At 37.5% G+C, this 21,922-nt stretch overlaps 1 protein-coding gene across 2 annotated transcripts in view; it reads left to right on the forward strand.

Annotated features, from left to right (window-relative positions):
* The window catches only part of SLC25A12 (solute carrier family 25 member 12), a 106,233-nt gene that overhangs the window by 8,543 nt on the left and 75,768 nt on the right, over positions 1-21,922 (forward strand). The window contains exons 1-2 of one of the 2 annotated variants that reach the window (XM_016204545.2): positions 12,957-13,008; positions 13,962-14,015. In XM_016204545.2, the coding sequence (XP_016060031.1) occupies positions 12,997-13,008; positions 13,962-14,015 (66 nt within the window). In that variant the 5' untranslated portion in view covers positions 12,957-12,996. Of the gene's footprint in view, positions 1-12,956; positions 13,009-13,961; positions 14,016-21,922 lie in introns of those variants that run through there. The other variant, XM_016204468.2, reaches the window with a different exon arrangement.

The raw sequence follows: 21,922 nt of genomic DNA on the forward strand, positions 1-21,922 counted from the left end.
TAGTATCATTTAAGAACAAATACTTAGAAACGAAAACTTCCACTTAAAGTTGTAAAAATAATTTTGAGGGGTTTCTAAAATATTTAAAAATATTAGCAAATAATTATAGCATTTTGTTTTACGTAAGTCTTGTTAAGCTAGAATCATAAGAAAGACCAGAAAGAAATTTGATTTTTCAAAAATTGTGTTTGCACATCTGCATTGTCCTTGGATATGTAGAAGCCCTGCTGAGCTAAATTGTATGTTATTTCCATTTGGTAAAGATTTTTGCTATTTTTTTCCTTTTCAAATGGACTTTCAAGTTCTTTTATTCTCAGATTTTGAACTTTATATTGTTCTTTTGAGTAAAATGCACAGAAGGACTGCTTCAGGGAGATGACAAATGTCCAGTTCATTCAAATAGTACCTGTATGATTTAATCATCTTAGGTTTTCTTTGCTTTCTGTTAAACAAAAGAAATCAGATAGTACATTTAAATGCCAAATGACAATTTTACTTACTATTAGGAGATTTAATTGTATATGAGCCCATAGGTATGCACAAATGAAAATAGTGTACTTATATGTTTAGTACATTATGACACCTTATTAATTTAGTAAAGGTAGACAAATGCTTATCTAAATCATTATTGGGACAGATAAGAACAATAGCTGTAGTATGAAATGTCATTCTTTAGTGAACCTTTATTTTTATGCTATGTAGTTCATGTATCTTTTTCAATGGGGTCATATAGAGTAGAGATTTAAAAAACAAGAAGAGTAGCCATGAAATTTTTATCTCTTACCAAATTTGGGTTAAGAAAGGGGTTAGGGGATTCCTAAGTATGAGATTAATATGCTACAAATAATTGCAGGAGATTCTTACCCTGCTCCAGTGTCCTAAAATATTCCAATATGGGAGGAATACTTTTAAAATTAGAGTCCTTGTACAAATATTACCAATGATACTATGGAAATTTGAGTTTGAGATAGATTAGAGTAGATGATTTCACATCAGGTGGGCCTAAAGGGAATCTTCACTAGCAGTTTCAAAGACGTGTGCTCTGAAATATCTGCACTATTAACAATGATATGTATGGACTCCCTGCAAACTGGGATGATTGCAGATAATGGAAAAAGTCAAGCATATCCTCAATTTTTAATGGAAAAGGGAGGAACTGAGGGATCGCATTCTCTATAGTCTTATCTTTCAAATACTATGGTATTAATATTTGAAAAACAACAACTACTCCCCCCAATCAAAAAACAACAACATAATTTACAAATCCACAGAGGGTGGCCACGTATTTATCATGCAACATGGATTTATGACAAGCAATCTTACTAAATAAACTTCTTTTATTTCTTAAAACAAATAAATGGCAAAAAGAAGTGTAATAGTAGGTTTAGTTAGATATACCATGTTGCTGACCCTATACAAATTGTGATTTAGAGAAAATTCAGTTATCTACTCCAGGCTTGTTTAATATATTCAGATTACTCATACATTTATACTTGCCACATATGTACAATGTCAAGTTCTGATTCATTCACTTAACATTATATCAAAAACTACACAATAATTCTTTATCTCGCATAGTGCTAGACATTCATTCCCAAATGACCTGAGTCCACTATTGACTTATCCAACAACCCAACTTACTGGGTTGGCTACCTTTATTGAGTTGCCTCAGTTGGGTTTCAGACATAATCATCTTTGTCTTACTGTAGAGCAGCAACCTAATTTCCCCTTGATGATTGGGATTTATCACCACATGGCTACCTATGGTGACCCTTTTCTGCCTTTAATTCTACAGCTTAAGGAGTCCCAAATGGCCAGGGGGCAGTCTCAGTTTCTAATACATCTGAACCTTGATGGTGTTTCTTTATGGAATCATTCCTCCCTTGGATACAGGACCTCAAAATCATGAGCCCAAGGTTGTGAGGAAGGAAGGCAAAAATTTCTTCAGTGACTCCTGGAGAGGGGCCATTTTCTTTCTTTCTTTTTTGTTAATCCACACCCAAGGATAGTTTTCCATTGATTTTTAGAGAGAATGGAAGGGAAGGAGGGAGGGAGAGACAGAAAGACAGAGAGACAGATACATCGACGTGGTTGCTTCCTACAAGGGGCCCGACCAGGGCAGGGGATCGAACATGCAACCCATGTACATGCCCTTGACTGTGCCCTTGACCAGGAATCAAACCCTTTGGTGCACGGGCTGATGCTCTAACCACTGAGCAACGCCATCCAGGCAAGAGAGAGGCCATTTTCACCTCCTCCTCTTGGCCTGTGGATGTATGTTTTCTGGCTACAGGATAGTCTTTTTTATTTCCAATGTTCTGATATTTCATAATGTGCCTTCATATTGAATCTTTTTCATTCATTGTTCTGAATATATAAACACTTCGAAACTCAAAATTCATCATTTGGATCTGGAATATTCTCTTATTTATTTCTTTGTTAATTTCTTCCCCATCATTTTAAATGTCTATTTCCTCTGAACTCCTAATAGTCAATTATCAGCACCCCTGGATGAGTTCTCTATATTTAAATAATTTTTCTTCCCTTCTTTGTGTATTTTTCTATTTTCTGAGAGATTTTTCACAACAGTTTTATTAATAGTCTTTTACTAACCTTTTAATTACCACTTACTAGCTGTATTACTTTGGGAAAATTGCTTAATATCTCAGTCTCATTTTTCTCATCTTTGAAATGGATGTAACATGAAATAACCCTATTTTGCAGGGTTGTTTTGAGGACAGATTCATATACAGTGCTTAGAATACTGTCTGATACATTGTAATTAATCAATAATAAATATTAGTTAATATTAAATATTCATCAGTATCTTGTGAATTTGGTTAGCTTAAGTGATCTTTGGACAATTTACAAGATGATTTCTGACCTATAGAACTGATAACCAGATCCTAGACCTTGGTGACTTTACCACATTAGGCTTTTTGGGAAGACCTAACAGTTGGCCTTTAGCAATCATATATCTCTATGTCATTATGCCCTTTAAACTCAACAATTTTTAAAGTCCCATCTCCAGTTTTGCCTGTCTCTGAAAACATGGGTATGTTTTGATCTTAATGTTTTGTAAGAAACTCTTGCTCTTAAAAAGGGAAGTGATGGCAGGAGGTGATTCATGAAAATGGTCTGCCCTAAAAGTGTGTATTTATTCTTTCTCAATCATTTTTATTTTCCACTGTTACATGCCTAGTCTTGTGCTAATTGCTAGGGATACAGAGATATTTGTTTCATCTTTTCCTTAATTACTTATATTGAGCATCCACCATGCTTGAGAATCTATGTGAGTTCACAGTCTATTGCAGTGTTTTTAAACTATGGTTCATGAAACCAATTCAGTATGTTTAAACCAGAATTAGAAAAAAAATAGAATAATACAGAATAATAAATACTGGATTACATTATATGTAGTAAAGTTCAATATTGCTCAATGAAATTTTCATTTCAATATGTATGTGGTTGTGATAAAAATGTACTTTTTACTATATAGGTCTGGGTCAGTAAAGCTTGAAAGCCACCAGTGGAAGAGACAATAAGCAAAGAGATAATTACAATACAGTGTGATAAATCCTATGCATGGGAGGGGTACCCCAGGTGGGGAAAGGGGGTTAAGGGTTATTTTCTAGAGGAGGAGATTCTTGAGCTATAGCTTAAAGGATAGGCAAGTTGATATAAATGTGGAGTAAAATATTCCCAGCAAAGGAAATAGTGTAAAGGTTCAAAAATCCTTGTGACTAAAGTGATAGTAGTAGTAGTAAGATATAAGTAAGAGGAAGGGGCCAGATCTGGAAGCTTCCACTCGTCACCATACTGAGGAGTTTGGATTTTATATTGAAGTCAACAGAGAACCATTGAAGGATGGGGAAGTAACAAAATTTAATTTCTATTTTAGAATACTTCACCAGCACTATGACGAATAGATTTGAGGATAGTGACAGGAGGCAGAAAGTGGAGAACTAGAGGTTTGGAGCGCAATTAAGAGGCATAATGAAGGCTATTATAATCAAGAGAAGGTATTTAAAAAGCTCTGAAGGGGATGGAAAACACAAGACTGGGGGGCTATTTGGATGTGAGGGGTAAGGAAGAGTCTGATACCCAGCTTTCTGCCTTTTGCAACAAAGGTGATGACTGGCCTTCACTTAGAAAATATAAGAGGACTAATGGCTAGTGGTAGAGTGACCAGCTAGGAATAATCATTAAAATTTTAATTAGTACGTACATAGCTAATGTCAGACATTGAGATAAACATTAGGACTGAGAGTGTGGATGAAGGAGAAAGGATAGGGTAATAAGACATACTCTGGAAGAAACACAGGGAAGTGGTGAATTCAAGAAGTGGTGAATTATGGTTTCTGTAAAATCTGCTGTATATCATCCAGCTTGAATTGATATTTTCTCTTTTTAAACCTATATTGCATAAATTTACCACACAGTTGAGCATATGCACTGTTAGTTAATGGTTTTGCTTATGTTTTGTCTTTCCAATATATTGTAATACATTTATAGAGAGGGACAATTATGTTCCCTTCATATTTCCTGCTTGCAGATATCAATGTAAGACAACATACTATGTCAAAGAGATGGATTAGAACTTTATAATCATATAGAATTCTATATGATGAAATGTCCTACCAATCCCCTCAAGGTTCTCTTGTGTTTTAAGCAAAGGGGAATTTTCTCATCTGCTACTGAGTTGTTATTTCTCTGTGATTTATGCCCCTCATTACCACTTAGTTATACTTTGGGTTACACTCAGCTGTTGTTGCCATCTAGAACTCTGAGCTTACTGTCTTTGATGAAATAATGTTGCTGCTACTGCCAATTGGATCTCAGAGAAAAGGTGATATAAGGAAGGCTATACTTCCATTACTGAACTTTAGTTTTCTTCCACACCATCAATATAAAACTTATTCACATATAATGCTTTATTGAAGGGTTGGGGGCAATTAAAGGAAGTATAGTTGCTGACTCCCTATTTTATTTCCCACCTCCATCCTGAACCGTCCAGGCAAACCCATCCTTCTATGGTGATAGAAGAGCAGGGTGAACAAACAATGACTGTTTCTGGGCTTCTTTCCCAGAAGTGATAGTGAGGGACAATATAGGCAAGACCATGTATATCTGTTACTCCATGATTTTTTCCCCATTCTGGCTTGACCAGAGTCAGGGAAGATACAGCAGGTCAGCATTACTCAGAAGCTTCCTTAAAAGTACAGACTATATGCCCGGCCAGGCATGGCTCAGCAGTTGAGAATCGACCTAGGATCCAGGAGATCGGGGTTCAATTCCTAGGCAGGGCACATGCCCGGGTTGTGGGCTCGATCCCCAGTCAGGAGCATGCAGGAGGCAGCCAATCAATGATGACTGACTCATCATTGATGTTTCAACTCTCTCCCTCTCCCTTTCTCTCTCTGAAACTAATAAAGATATTTTTAAAAAAAATACAGACTACAGCCCTTGCCGGTTTGGCCCAGTGGTTAGAGCATCAGCCCTCGGACTGAAAGGTCCCGGGTTTGATTTTGGCCAAGGGCATGTACCTTGCTTGCAGGCTTGATCCCTGCCCCAGTTGGGGCAACCAACTGATGTGTCTCTCTCACACTGATGTTTCTCTCTCTCTCTCTCTCTCTCTCCCCCTTCCACTCTCTTTGAAATAAAAAAAAAAAAATTTTTTTTTTAAAGTACAGACTACAGTTAACTTTTTTTTATACAAACTTTTATTCTTACCCTTTGTGGCATCTTTTGCAGTACAAAGTCCTTATGCCATGGTGACGACTTCTTATGACTCAACTCTTGATGTCTGTATATTTCATTTTCATCTAGTTTCTCTTTAAGGTAGTATCCTATTCTTAGGCTACTGGGAATGGAATATGCAGAGTCCAACATTGACTGAGACCTTCAGGTGTTCTTGGTCAAGTTCCTTCTGTGTTCTCAGCTTCTGTCCTGTTCCAAAGAAAAGAATACTGATTGTCCCACAGTTCTGCCCACCTTTTCTCCTTCTTCTGCCCACTGGACCTCTTAGAGGTCCATCTCTCCTCAAGGTCTAGCTGTTTCGTACTATTTCTTTAGAACTTTCTAACTTAAACTTCCTGATTATTCTCTTGATGGGTACGTTTGATAAGGATCAATAGTACATTATTCCTTTACAGTAATTTTTCAGTTTCTTCATGGGCACACCCAGTTCCTAATTTCCTTGTCTTGACGTTTGTGGCCCTCTCTCCTTAATGAGTCCTTTCTTTAGGCCTCCCACTGCAAACCTGCCCTCCCCTTTTTAGAAATTTCCTGCTCACTGGGATTGATTTTATCCTACAATCAGTTCTCCTTCTTCCAAGAGGGCAATCCAAGGACACAATGACCCATTGCATGATATTTCCCATTGAAGTCTTGAGTTTCTCAGTCTAGATTTAGAGTTTCAGGGTAGGCTACAGATTCCAAGCCTGTTACCTTCCAAGGTTTCTGTCAGTGTGTTATGCATATAGACTTTCACATACTTCCTCTTGTTTTCCTGTGGGTAATTATTAGACCAAACATACACATACACACAAACACACACAACTTCCAAGGACATATAATTACTGTCTGAATCCATGTTAAGGAAAACATTTTTCCCTCAATGAAATATAGTTTTCAGATTCCCCTGCTCATAATAGAGATATATTATTATTAGTCAAGCAGTTTCAGTTTCTTTTTCTTACTTTCCAACAATGCACACAAGCTTATCAGTGCTTAAGAAACAAGTTCCATTACAATTTCCACTCAAACAATGGAATTATATACCTGGATAACAATCATAAGTAACACAAACACCTGGCACAATTCCCCCCAATGTTTTATTATGAAAAATTTCAAACATATAGAAAAGTAGAAACAGTTTTTACAATGACTTCCCAAATATCCCCCAGTTAAGTATCACATTATCTACCTTTCCATCCATCTCTCTATTCATCCATCAACCTTTCTTTTTTCTCTTATGCATTGTAGAGTAAATTTAATATACCATTACTTTTCCCCCTAAATACTTTCTGCCATTAGGTAGAGTTCAATATTTATTCACAGATTTTTTTCTTTTGAGGAAAAATTTACAAGAATGAAATGCATAAACCTTAAGTGTACATTCCCTAAGTTTTGGGGAATGTACACCTGTATATTTAGGTTACACCTGTAACCTAAACCATTAGTAAGACATAGACTGTTACCATCACTCCCTCATGGATAATTCCCTCAGGCTTCTTTCTAGTCAGTTCCTCTTTTCCAGCATCCATGGTTCTGTTTTTTTTTTTTTTTTCATCATAGATTAGTTTTTTTTGTGTGTTTTTCCCCCTAGAACTTTACATAAATGAAATCATACAATATATGCTCTTTTGTACTATATGATTCCATGTAAGGCTTCTTTCGCTTAGCATGATATTTTTAAGACTCATCCATGTTGTGTTTATCAGTAGTTTGTTCTTTTCTATTGCTGGATAGTATTCCATTGGTGAATATGCCATGGTTGATTTATCCATTCTGCTGATGGACAGCTGGGCTATTTCCAGTTTTTGACTTTTATGAATAAAGTGGCCATGAACATTCTTGTACAAGTCATCTTATCAACATATAGTTTTATTTTTTGGGTAAATAATAAAGGTAGAATTTCTGGGTAGAATTTCATAGTGTAGGTATGAAATTCATAGTGTAGGAACCTGCTAAATATTTTCCCAAAACAATCGTACCATTTTACACTCCTACTACAGTGCATGAGAGCTCTGGTTGCTCTACATCCTTGCCAGCAGCTGATGTCTTTAGTCTTTTTAGTTTTAGCCATTCCAGTGGGTGTGTAGTGCTATCTTTTTACTGTGATTTAATTTGCACTTCCCTGATGACTAATCATGTGCAGTTTTTCATGTGCTTATTCATCGTTTGTATACCTTCTTTTGTTAAGTTTGTGTTCAAGTCTTTTGCCCATTTTTAAACTAGGTTATCATTGAGTTTTATGAATTCTTTGTGTTATGCATATCAGTCCTTTGTTGTATATATGTTTTACTAATTTTTCTTCTAGATTGTGGCTTGCCTATTCCTTTTCTTAATGTTGTCTTTTGATGGGTAGAAATTTTTTATTTTAATTAAATCTAATTTATTGATTTTTAAGTTTTTGATTATTGTTTTTTATGTCCTAACCAAAAAAACCCCAAAAACTTTACCTCTGAATAAAAGAGATACTCTTTTATGTGTTCTACTAAAAGCTTTATGATTTTAGCTTTGTATTTAAGTCTATGATTCATCTCATTAATTTTAGTGTATGTTTTGGGGTAGAGGTTGAAGTTTATTTGGGGTAGAGGTTGAAGTTTATTTGTTTTCCCACATGGATATCTACTTATTCCAGTGTCATTTGTTGAAAAGACTCCTTGTCCCGTTGAACTGATTTGGCACCTTTGTTAGAAATCAAATGATTTTATAATTTTGTATCTATTTCTCAGCTCTCCATTCTGTTCTATCGATCTACTTATCAATCCTTATGCCAGCCAGCACTACATTGTATGTAACTTCACTTAACATCACTGATAGTTTCTTAGAAACTATAACTTTAAGTGAAATGATGTATATATAACCAAACCAGTTTTACCACAATATGAATAAGAGTTAAATTCCTGCAGCATATTTCTGATCACAAAAACATCACCAAATTTCTAAATAAAGATCCAAAACACTTCTCTTCTTAAACATTGAGATATATATGAGCCATACATACACTTAAGAAAGATGAATAAAAACAAGTAAGATCATTATTTTCCAACCTGCTTATTCCAATTTATGGTTGCCAGGGGCCAGAGCCTATCCTGGCAGCTCAGGCCACAAGGCAGGGGCCCACCCTGGGCTGGATGCCCTTCCATCACAGGGTGGACTCACCTACACCACACTCACTCGGACTGGGACAATTCAGACACACCAGTTTACCTGTCGTGCACATCTTTGGGATGTGGGAGGAAACAGGAGTCCTTAGAGAAAACCCACACAGACATGGGGAGAACATGTGGCCCTGGCTGGGAATTGATTTGTTTTTCTCATTAATGTTATAACAAATGATGTTGAGCAAAATAATGTTATTTGAGGACCTGCTGTATTGATTTCTTTAGCTTTATAGTAAGTCTTGAAGCCAGGTAGTGTAAATCATCCAACTTTATTCTGTTTCAGAAAAGTAAAAGTTTTTTCTTACTTTGGATCAGATTCAAAGTGTCATTCCTTATTGACCTTAAGTGGAAGAGAGGCAAAACCCAGATCCAAGTAAATGCTCAGGGTTAGGGTATTTATGGGCAGCTGAGGAACTCAGCAGGGTGTTTGTTCTTCTAGTTATATACTTTCGGTTGGAATGGGAATATGTGACAAACCACAAAGTTATTTTTATCCCATTATTACCTAACACTGCCTTGGCCTTTGGCACACGCAAAGGGTTTTGGTATCATCCTTTGAGCTTTATTCATTAAAACAAACAAATTGTAGCAGTAGCCACAGTAAAATATTCTCCATACTCTAGGACTCATGCTACTTATTTTTCTTTTATTTCCTATAGCTGCAACAGTGAGTTTAGTACACATACAAGGGACTCAATAAATGTTAATTAAATAAAATTTGGCTCACTCCAAATCATGATACTAAAGTGTTAAAAGAAGCATTAAAGCTCATATAAGCCAATCCCCCATTTGATCATAAGGTTTCCCACTAAATACTGGCTTTTTACATGACTAGTGCAGTGATAGGGCACTTACAGCCTTAAACATCTAGAGCAGCTCATTCCATGAATTTCTTCCAAAACCCACTGAAAAGAAAACTGGCTCTTATTGGCTCCACAGGGAATAAAGAAGACTGTGGTCCAAAAATAAGATCATCGTCATCCTCATTGTGTAATATATAAGACTTAGGTCTGACTGTGAGGAAGAGCAGTTTAGGATGATGTAATTGTAGGAGTACAACTATTTCACCAGATTTTTGATACCCCATTCTCTCTCTCCCTCAAAATGAGAATTTATTTCAATTAGAGCAAGTGTCATACAGGGAGTATAATACTTTTACAGTACAGACATGCTGTAAATGTATCATTTTTCTAGTGTCTATAAGTGTTTTGGGTTGAAATAATAACTTCTGATTTATTGATTTCCAGGTCAGTCTACTAACTAGAACATAATTTGCTCAAACTTGGACACTTAACCCTTCATATTTCTCTCAGCCTACTAGCCTTCCATTTCCTCATATAGACTCTTAGCAAAGGAGGAGTTAAAAGCACAACTTATAAAATTTGTAAGTTTTGCAGTATTTCAGTAAAATATAGAGAACCATTTTATAATTCTAGGTATAGGCCCAAACCAATATACACTTAAAAGTTACAGATATTAAAATATCCTTTGTGTGTGTGAGTGTGTGTGTGCACACTAAAGTCAGATCATGCTCTTTATTTCAAATATTTTAAGTGAGCTTCATCTTGATGGGGGCATAAAAGCTGGCTTCTCATCATAGTGATGACATGTATACCTTTAACCTAGGAAGAGCTCCACTCATAGTTTAATTAGTCAGTGATAACCTAATGTTCTATGAAGTGTTGGTACACTACCTTGATTTACTTCTTGCAAGATGACATCCATGCAGGCTGTGCAGGAATAAATGGAAACAGGAATAAAAATGTACTTGTGTCAGTAAATACTCAAAGGAGGGTAGAAGATAAACAGAAATGGTAGGAGGTCCAGGAATTGTGGCAGAACAGGCTCATTGAAATTGCTTCTTGTTTTAATAATTACATTTTAGTTTATTAGGGCTCTAGGCATTAGTATAATTCTAACGTTCACCTACAAAGTGCCTGGCTGGTTTCAAATTAATATAATGTAAGCTGCCTGGGAGTTGGAGACATGTTTCTGTGGGTTTGTCTAGTAAGCTCACATTTCAGTTTTGCATCTGAGGGTAATATATTATTTTCATGGGCAGCAATTTCATGAGTAGATTTAAATCCCCAGTTCAGTGAAGTTACATATTGGTCAAGTCGTTTATGAAACCAGTTCTAAAAAGTGACTATTTGTGACAATACATTTGCAATTAGTCTCTTAACCTTTAACTTCCAATTTTGTTTTCTGAAATGTCATTCTTCATAGATTGTATTAACAAGTTTTCAACTTGTTCCAAAGTTTTAAAATTATTTCTTGTTTACAAACATCATCTGAAACTTAGTTATAAGATACTATATTGGCATGTAACTTTAAAGAACACAAATAACAATGTGTTCTAATAGAAAATAATACATTCATTATAAATAAATGCCTTTTTTTTTTTTTTTACCTACATACCTTTTTTTCCCTTTTACAGAGAGAGGAAGGGAGAGGGAGGGAGAGAAACAAACATGGATCAATCGGGGTTGCTTCCCACATGCACCCTGGCTGGTGACCAAACCACAGCCAGGCACAAGCCCTGACATGCACAGGACAATGCTCAACCAACTGAGCCACACCGGCCAGGGCTCACTTAAGTACTTTTATTCAAACTAAAGGACTCTGGGCTACTAAACAGACATCCTTCCCTTGTAAAGTAACAAAATAAACACCTTGAGATTTCTACTTAGAGAAACTTAATAAAATAAGAGAGAGCAGAGTATCAGAGTCATAAGGTGCTAGTAGAACAATATGTGAATTTGTATATCCTATGTCCAATTACATTGTTAAAGAACTTTGAACAGACTGAAGAAAGATGTGATGGTTTAGATAGTCAAATCAACTGCAGCGGAAAAGCTCATTTTAGGACTACTAGTAATACAGTATTCCTTATCAACATTTGCCATTTGCCACTCCTCTTTCCTCATTTCTATTAACGTGGATACTTAACACAAATATGATTAGTGAGACTGGAGAAAAAAAGAGAAGCCTCTGAGATTTAATATTGAAAATGTAAAGGACAGTGGAGAGAGATTACAGAGCTAAGTGAGGTTAAGATAAATCTTGGAGTTAAGACTTTTTTTTAAAACAGGGAGAATGCTTGGTTTAATGACACAAACAAAAAAATACACTTAGGGTTAGGATTCGGTGGAAGCATTGACCATCTGTAAACTCCTAGAGGGTAGGGACTATATGTTGTCCTTACAAGCAAAACTGTGTCTAGCATGTAGTAGCTGTCCAGTAAATGTTGAATGAATCAATATGTGACTCAATATAGTCATAATGGCAAGACTTAGTTTTAGAGACATTATTTTGGTTCAAGGGCTACTACTTATAGGTAGGGCTGGAAATGTTTATGTAGGGGCAAATTGGGCCAGGTTTCAGTGCCAGCTTAGTCCAAGACAAGTGGATTCCCCCCCCCCCCCCATTTGCGTTTGATTTGCACCGCATTGTACAAAGGATTTGGGTGATTGGGAATGTGGAGTGAGTCTAATAAGGCTTATAATATTGTACCCAAAGCATATTAAGCATATTCATCCCATGCCAACTTAGGGGCATATTTCTCAAGTTATGTTTATTTAGGTTCCCAGTCTTTTTTATTGTTAGTATTTGCCATTAGTTGTCATTCATTCATTTATTATTATTATTATTATTATTGGAACATGTTCTTCGATCCTTCAAAATCTTGCTCAATCTAGGCCCCAAATGTTCCTTTAAGTCTCTGGGTAAAACGACTTTCGCTGAAGTCAGTGCCCAAAGCCTCACCCACTGAGAGGCCTTAGGAAACCTGGGACTTTCCTGGCGGCGACTCAGCTGTCAGCAACCACGGGGCGCACGGGAATCCCACGGCGGGCACTCCGGTCTTCCCCAGGGGAGGCGCGGCCCCCTCCTCCCCTGGCGTTGGGCCGCCTCTCCCCAGCGCCCAGGCCAGCTCCCTTTTCTCTAACTAGCTCGGGGCCCTCGCCCCGCCCCCGGCTCATTTGCATAGGGACGCGCGCGGCGCCGGCGAGCCGGAGGGCGGCGCGGCTGGGGAGGCGGCGCGCGCGCCCTGACAGCTGGGCCCTGCTCGCTCCCTCGCTCGTCCCCGGCTTCCGAGCACAGCATGGCGGTCAAGGTGACTCCAACTCTACTGCTGCCTTTATTGCATAAGAGACATTCTGGGGACCCTGCCTGCAGCCTTTACATCTTTCCATTTCCTTCTTTGCCTGGTTCTTAGATAGTGTGTCCTGGGCCTCCAGCCTGCGGGTGGTAGAGCTGTGCGTGGCTTGGACTGGAGGGAGAGGATGCGTGGTTGGGGGAGGGGAAGGAGGAGGGATTGTGAGTTGGAGGGGCTTGTGAGGACCACGGGACGGTGAAGGAAGAGTAGTGTCCTGCTCTAAGTGCATGGGTTTGTGAATCCGGAGTTGGAGGCCGTCGGAAAGGGAATGGGAGGAAGTGGCATGTAAAGTCGGGGTACCTAAGGCATCTGTGCATTGCGGTGGGGGAGGGCATAATTGAGTAATTTGGGGCTTCACTGTGGCTGGAAGCATTGGTTGGCATTTGCGCTGCAGGTGGCAGGATGTCGAAAGTGTTTGGAAACGTAGCAGCTTTCATATTTTAAGAGTGGAGAGAGAGAGGGGCCCGGAGATAATTATATTCTGGATTGCTTTCCTTGGGTAAGAAAAGCTGCTAGGCCATGCTATTAATTTGGATGTTTCAACTTTCCTGTTGATCTACACTTGCTGGCCTCTTGATTTGAAGGTGGGTGGTTGCTAACTGTGTTGCTAGTGGTTGTGGAGTAAAGTAATAGATTGATTCTCACTGCTTTCCCTTTCCAATCCAGATGAAATCTATCTGGTAGATTTTCTTTATTTTAGGCTCTTCACATTTGACTTTCCACACTGTAGTGACAGGTCTCCAATTGACAGTTCTTATCAGTATTAGTTCTTTTGGTTTGTTTTAAAATTAAATGCCCTTATAAAAGATAAGAGCATTGATTGTTAGCGTGTTAACTCTAATCTGAAGAGATTATGTGGCTTCTAGTGAAGCATTAACTGGCTTTTTTTTTTTTTTTTTTTCCCTTTACAGGTGCAGACAACCAAGCGAGGTGATGCTCATGAGTTAAGAAACATATTCCTCCAGGTAAATTGGCTTATGTATTGTGCTTTTTCACTGGAGGGAAAAGGTGTAAGTCTTGTACTTTTCAGGCTTTAACTTTTAGGAATGGTCTATTTTCATATATTCTTAAGAACATGGCTAGATAATGTAGCTTATAATTCTTATTTTGTTAAGGTCTGGATAAAAGTGTTTGTTTTTATTAAAGTTTGACAAAAGATTTTCCTCAAATTGTGTTTTTTTTTTTTAACATGACTTAAGACATGTAAAAGAAGACTAAAAAGAAGAGTTTCCAGCTTCCCTTAAGGACTGACCAAAATAAAATTTCAGAATGTATTGACATTAAGATTCTTTCTTTCTTGAAAGTTGCATGTTTTTAAAGTTTGCCTACTTATAAGCAATTCTCTGTGTAATGTAGATAAAAATATTATAGCTAGTCAATTTGTGTATTTTCTCCCTTTACTTTAAAAATATTATATCTGTACACCTTTGGGGTTTTATTACAAAATGTTACTGTCTGAGATTCTTGCCAGGATCCATTTTATCTTGAGATAAGTTTTAAGATCAGCGACTTGGCTATAAACTTAAAAAAAAAGTTGGCTTAGTTTTTTGTTTTGCTTTCTTAAATTCCAAAGTTCCCTGTGCAGGAAGTTGTATTAAGAAGTAGATGTAAAGGGAGATAAACTAAGGTGTTCCACTAAATATTGTGCTTTTCTCTGAAATTTTCTTTTGAGAACTTTCTATTCAGGACCTGGGTTCTTGTACAGAAAATTTGACCTTGGGCAGGTCCCTGTTGGGTATTAGTTTTCTCTGTAAAATGAGAGGTGATCGTCAAGGTTCCTTCCAACTCCAAAAGTTTATGATTCTATATTAGGAACAGATTCTAACATATGCTGATGAGCCTGGAATAGATGACATTTTTATCTGAGATGTGGATTACTTAACCTATTTTTGGGGATGAGGCTGCATAGATGACTTTAGGGGAAGCATAATTTCCAGAATAAATGTAATTGTAATAGGAATGCTCTAGGTATGCTTTGAAACCCTTATTCCTTACACAAGTTCTTGAAAATAGCCAAAAATATATTAGTATTCATACCATATGGTTATATTCAATTGTTTTTTGAGGAGTTCATGTGATATAGTTAATTTTGTTTTTCAGATTAAGTAGGCATGAAAGAAGTCAGTTGAAATGATGCGTGATGTAGTGAAAAGAGTATTGACCTAAGTGTTAGGAACACTGGGTTCAATTCCCAGTCCTGACTATCTGATTGTTGTATCTGTAGGCTAATTATCTGGCTTTCCTGGGCTTTTCATGAGGGACTCAATGTGACTTAAGGGAATGGGTGTTGTAGGCGGTGGGAATGTGTTAGACTGTTGGGGTCAGACCAGACCTGGGTTCAGCAACCTCAGTACTTGAGTTCTGGCAAGGAAAGAATTCAGAGCCCAAGACTTAAACTATAAGAGAACATTTATTTGGAAAGTCAGAGGTAGAAGTAATTTGTAGAAGAAATGGGCTTAGGAAGCAAGTTATAGAGGTAAAGGAAGGGCCCTTGGAGCTTGGGAGTTAGAAAGCTAATGATAATGTGTTTGAGGAAATGGGGAGGGGGAAGGGAAAAGTGCCCCTGGAAGGGAGAGCACCTGGGTCCTCTGTCCTAAGGGTTTTAAGGCTGGAGATTTTAGGGGAGGTCCCAAGGGAAGATTTCAATAGAATATTCAGCAGCCTTCCAGGTGTGCCCTTTCAGGGTCAGGGTTTCCACTGATTGATTGTTTGACACCAGGGAAAGGGGTCATTATTCAATGCAGCTGGTCCTGAGGTCAGCCATGGCATTGCTGGTCTGGTTTTCCTGCTTTTTGGGCCTGGAGCTGAAATACAACTGAGGCCTACATGTTATCTCTAGGGAGGAAAGGCCAGGGGGTCCGAACCGAATGGCCCAGGATATGGTAGGAGAGGAAAGGTCACCTTGGGGATGAGGTCCCACCCTACAATTGTCATTTGCTAGGCACCCTTGGGCTTTCTGCCCTGGTGACCTTCTGTACCTGGCCCATTATCCTTACTCTACTCATATCCGTCTAATTGCCTACCATATTGAAACTGAGGTCTTCCCAGTTTTAAAAATCCCATGGGGAAAAAAAATCTGTTGTTCTATATGGATGTCTTTTGGGGGAGGAGAGATGGAAGTACAAGGAGAGAGTTAGGGATATGCCTAGCTTTTAGACAACTTTTAAATCTTCTATTTTTACACATTATTTTGATGGTGCTCTTATTATTTTTATTTTGAAAATTTGTGGAATTCATAACTTCACATTTAGCACTAACTTTTAAGCATTGACCCAAGAATTACTAATAGATAAGAGAGAACATAGGTACATACCTTCATGAAGGCTTAAAGCAGCTAGAAAGATACAATATAGTTAGCTGAATCAATCTGAGGACAGTTAACATACTAGATTTTTTTTTTGATTTAAAAAAAAAAAAATATCTTTATTGATTTCAGAGAGAGGAAAGGAGAGGGAGAGGGAGGGGGGAGGGGGAGGGAGAGACATCAATGATGAGAGAGTCATTGATTGAGCCCGCAACCCGGGCTTGTGCCCTGACCGGGAATCGAAACAACCACGACCTCCTGGATCCCAGGTCGACACTCAACCGCTGAGCCACGCCCGCCGGGCAACATACTAGATTTTAAAAAAAATTTCTGTCTTGAGTACTTCAAACTATACTTACTTGAAGCTATAGGGCATTGTGTAGAAACAGTTTTATTTTAGATGTATATGATTTGTTAATATTTTAGAGTTAATAGGAGACAAAAAGATATACTAACTACACATTTCTTTAGCATTTAACATATTTACCCAACACTAAGGACTATTTTCCGTGTGCCATGTGTATACTTGTTTTAGTTTAGTATTAGACACCAAGTTGAATAATCAAAGGGGAGGATTGAGCCAAAGCTTGAATCCTCTTTGAGACCCATTACATTTCTAACTGTTCGTGGTTGAGGGACTCAAGAATAGTGAAGGCAAATGCATAGCTCTGGTAGAGCAATCAAATTGGCTTGCCCAGCTATGTTTGTTAAGAAGTTAAAGAAAAAAAATCTGTTTACTTAGGTGATTTTAAAAAAGTGCCTCTACACTGTAACTACGTAGGCCATTTGGCCAAGGAGTTTGGATTTGAAACAGTGGGGAGGCACTGTGGGTTTCTGAGTGGGCAAATTGAAGTGGTGACTTCTGGCAGCTCTTTGTGTTTGTTGGATAAAGTGTGGAGAGGTTAGGACGATCAGCTAAGAGGCTATTGACATAATACATGTGGGTGATAATGACCTGGAGAGGCTGGTGGCTGGGGAAATGGAAAGAAAGGACAATACTAGGGACTTTGTAAAGGAAAGAGTAGTGAATCTGGCATTTTTAGGATAGATGCTAATTGATGAAGCATCTATTTTGAGAATTTTTTTTGGGTGGGGGGGAGGAGTTTAAATATGATTGCTAAATAAATGTGCCCCAATAAGTTAAAGTCAGATTTGGACAGATACAAATTCATGTGGGTGATACATGAATCCTTGTGATTAGGGGAGTTAAATATAAAATAAGACAGAAAAAGAGACTGATTTATAAGTGGTGTCCACAACTGCAGTGGGAAGGAGGAGGAGGAGAGCTAGGAAGAATGGTCCCATGGGAGTTTAAGGTAGTGTTGTATAAAAAGGGTGTAATCAAAAACTAAAATGCAGGTTATGCTGTTATTTGTGTACTTTGGTGCTGGCAGGATTTTGGGGTCATTTGAGTTCAGGGTCATTTGAACATTTAAAGAGAAGATTAAATTTTTTTTTTTTTTTTACAGGATTTTATTATTAAAAATTTTTTTAAAAATTTCCTTTATTGTTTAAAGTGTTACAGATGTCTCCCTTTTCCCCCCATTGATCCCCTCCCCCCCTGGCTTTCACCACACTATTGTCTGTGTCCGTGGGTTATGCATATATGCATATAAATTTTTAGGTTTATCTCTCCGCACCCACCCCTGCCTTCCCTCTGAGATCCCTCAGTCTGTTCCATGCTTCTATGTCTCTGGATCTGTTTTATTCATCGGTTTATTTTGTTCATTAGATTCCACATATGAGTAAGATCTTGTGATACTTGTCTTTCTCTAACTGGCTTCTTTCACTTAGCGTAATACTCTCCAGGTCCTACCAGCCTGTCTCATAGGGTACGGGATCCTTCGTTTTTACAGCTGCATAATATTCCATGGTGTAAATGTCTGAGAAGATGCTTGATATAATTTCAAGAGAAAATTTAATTTTGAATTTTAGAGTACAGTTGAAAACTTAAAAAAAAAAAATTTAGATTTGTGGCATTAACTGTCTAAATTCACAAATTGTATGGCTCAAAAGTCTTTGTTTTGTAAACAGCAAAATATTACTATTCAAAAGTGCTGGTATATTTATGTTTAGTAGAATTATGTGTGCAAGTTCATGAGAAGGGCTTTATAAGACTAAAGCATTATTATTTTGAGTATAGGGAAATAGGTTTATTTCTTTTTGTAGTCATTGCTTCTCAAATTTTTGATGAGCTGTATTTTCTATTAATTAAAAAAGAATGAATCATACTCACTAGGAATCTTTTTTCCTGCCCCTCAAGTTCATAAAATTGGGAGTACAAAAAATGAATTCTTATGTATTAGTCTGTGCTATAACTTTATAACCAGTTGTCAAGCTAAGATTTTACTACCCTTTCAAATGTCATTTCTTGATTTATCTTTCTTCTTTTCCCTCTCTCACCCACTTGCTATCATTGACCCAATTTTGCTATATAAGAAGTATATAGTAGCAAAAAAGGACACAATAGAAGCAATGAAGACGGAGGTGAGGTGAGGACAACAGGAATGTCACAGGCTGTTTGTTACCAGCCTGACAAATTTCAAAATAAAAACTTTATCTGGTTTGTGCTTTGTGGCAAAGTTAGTTTATCAAAAACTGTTCTAAGTGAATGGTTTTTCAAGAATTCTTTTTTTTTTTTTTTTAAGTTGATAGACCATCTATTCATTTATCAAAGTATTGTATGGTAAAAGCAACATGTGTTGAGACTGCACCATTCATTATATATGCTAGACCAAAAATTATTTTGAGCCTATTCTTTTTCTCATTATCACCAGTGTAACAATGAAGATCATGTCCCATATAAAATCATGAAAATGCTTTTTTTCTATCTTGTTTATTTAGTATTAGAGAATAAGTGGACAAAGATGCTGCTAATGTAAAGCAAAGAGTGATTCTTCTTTAGGGTTTTTATGATAACATATTAATTTTTATTTGAAAGAAATTTCCTTTAATAAAATTTGTTTACATATTATGTATTTGTTTACTCTTGGCAGTAACCTGGGGCTGAGGAGGAAATTAAGCAGGGCTTTTAGCAGGAGACCCTCCCACTTTGTTGGAATATACATTAGGGCTATGTTTTAAAAAGTGTGGGATGTTTACCATAATGTTACAGTTATAATATAAGTGGTACTAAAAAAAGTTAGCATCTACTAAGGCCAAATGTGGAGCGGAAAAATTGCTCTCTTACAGTATTTGTGGAAACAAAGTCTTTGGAAAGCAACATGGCAGTGGCTTAAAATAAAGATACCATTTGAGCAAACAATTCTACTTTTGGGATATTTATCCCAGAGAAATAAAAATACTCATAAGAATTATATATATGTACAAGGTTGTTAATTGCAGCACTCAATTCTTCCTCTAAAAGGGGGGAGAGAGAGCAAAATAAATGCTATCAAAGGGGAGTGGTAGAAAAATTAAACTATGCAGATACTAAAAAGAATGTATTAGACCTATTTCTGCTAATTTTGAGGGATTTCCAATGTACTATTAAGTGAGAAAAAAATGTAAAGTGTATATAGCACTATTTTAATTTTCTAAAAGTCACTTCATATATGTGGTGTATATATTTACACATATGTTTGTATGATTTAATGGGCATTGAGAAAAATATGGAAGGATAGAAACTAAGTTGTTAACTTGGTTGAGGGAAGAATTAGGGGAAAACAAAAAGTATCAATGTGTATGTATCAAATTTTGAGAAAGTGAATAATTTAAAAAGTAAGAATTTAGCAGTTCAGAACCTGAAGTTAAAAGAGGACTTCCCAACATAAATTGGGTTGAATAAACCCAGTATGAGATGTGCAGAAGGGGATCTGTAGTTTCTTAACCATACTGAGTATTTCCCTCAGTTCTTCAAAATATGGGAACTGAAGATAATAAATAACCTTTATCTTTAGTTTATAAAGTATTTGCCAGAACTATATAGAGTTCTCATTTGTTTAAAAAGTGTTAGGTATTAAGGGCAAACTGGCACCATAGTGAGATTTTATCCTTGGATGAACTAAAATGATTGAAAAATTACTGAAAAGATGCGAAAATTAGTGTTAAGTGCCATGTTATATTCTACCAATCAATACACTTTTCATTGCCTACTAAGTGCCTAGGTTTTACCCTTATAGAGCTAAGATAGAGGAGTTCAGTAAAGGTAGGACTTCACATTCTGGGTAGGGGTGAGACAGACAGTAACAAGTCCGTCCCCCCCCCCCCCCCCCCCGAACTACAGATTGTGACAGCTCCAATAAGGAAATAAACAGAATGATGGAAAAGGCTATCATTTTTCAAGAGGGTGGTCAATGAAAGTCCCTGAGGAGGTGATACTAGAGCTGAGAACTAAAAAGTGGGTTGAGAGAATTCTGAACAGAGGGCTCACATGTACAAAGGCCTAGATATGGATTAAAGTTTGGTATGTTCAACAGAAAGGAGGCCAGTGTGTCTGAAGCATCAATGAGTGAGGGCCAGTAAGAGATGAGACTGAAGGAGTCACATGAAACGGTGTTTATAGGCCACAGAGAGGAGTTCAGGTTTTTTTTTTAAGGGCATCATGGAAACCACTGAAGGTCTAGCACTTTGGAAGTAGAATGATTCAATTTGTATTTCAATAGATCATGTTTAAAAAGGTAAAGCTGAAATGCAAATTTTCTTATACATTTCTGTGCTTTTTCGTGGATGACTGCTTTGAGTAGACTGATTCTTCCAGTTTAATTCCCTCCTGTCCATAGGGTTCTTTTTTGAACTGGGCCTCAGGTAACTTTCTTCCAGGAGGGCAACAGTGTGTAGCTGGAACCTCCATGGGCTTTGCAGTCTGGCTTGGGTTTGAATCCTTACTCGATCCCTTTTTGCTGTGCTGCCTTAGGTGTGCACATCACCTTTGGAGCCTGTTTTGTCTGGAAGGGTAACTCCATCTAGACCCCGGCGTGAGGTAGTGAGGAATGGTGCCTGGTGCGTGGAGAACGAAGAAGCACTGCTCATTGTCCCCTTCCGTTTCTCCGAGGAGAGGAGCACTTTCTTTCCTGATGAGGATTCGAGTCCCTTGTTTTCCTCGGGTAGCTGCCGGGCCTATTGAGTGACATAAGATATTAATATGTGTTTATGTCATACGTGTAGGCAGTTAATGACCCATATTTTTGAGACGTACATCTGGAGATATTTACAAATCCCCATATTCAGAAAGACAGCTGTAGGAGGTAATGGCTCCTCTCAAGTCTAGGCTCTCGGGGTGTAGCCATGGTCTAAGACCAAGAGACCTGAGAGGCTGTGGAAGATACGTGCCGTTTTCTCTGAACTTTCAGTTGCTCGGTCTGGATCAGTCTAACCATAGACTCTGAAATACCAAAACACAGACCTGAAAGACTTGTAGTTCACTTTTTATGTGCAACTTAAAAAAAAATCATCATCTCCCTGTTCTGTCCAGCTCTTTTTTACTTTGTAGAGCAGGTTCTCGAATAACATTATTGTGCTCAACTGTTTCATTATAACGTTGATGAGATGCTGTAGATCGTAAGTCTTTTTATATCAGTTAGGCCATGGTAAAATTGGTTTCTTTCTGCATCATTTTGCTGCAGTTCC

This window comes from Miniopterus natalensis, chromosome 8 (genome assembly GCF_054644295.1).
Source record: "Miniopterus natalensis isolate mMinNat1 chromosome 8, mMinNat1.hap1, whole genome shotgun sequence".
Taxonomy (NCBI): domain Eukaryota; kingdom Metazoa; phylum Chordata; class Mammalia; order Chiroptera; family Miniopteridae; genus Miniopterus; species Miniopterus natalensis.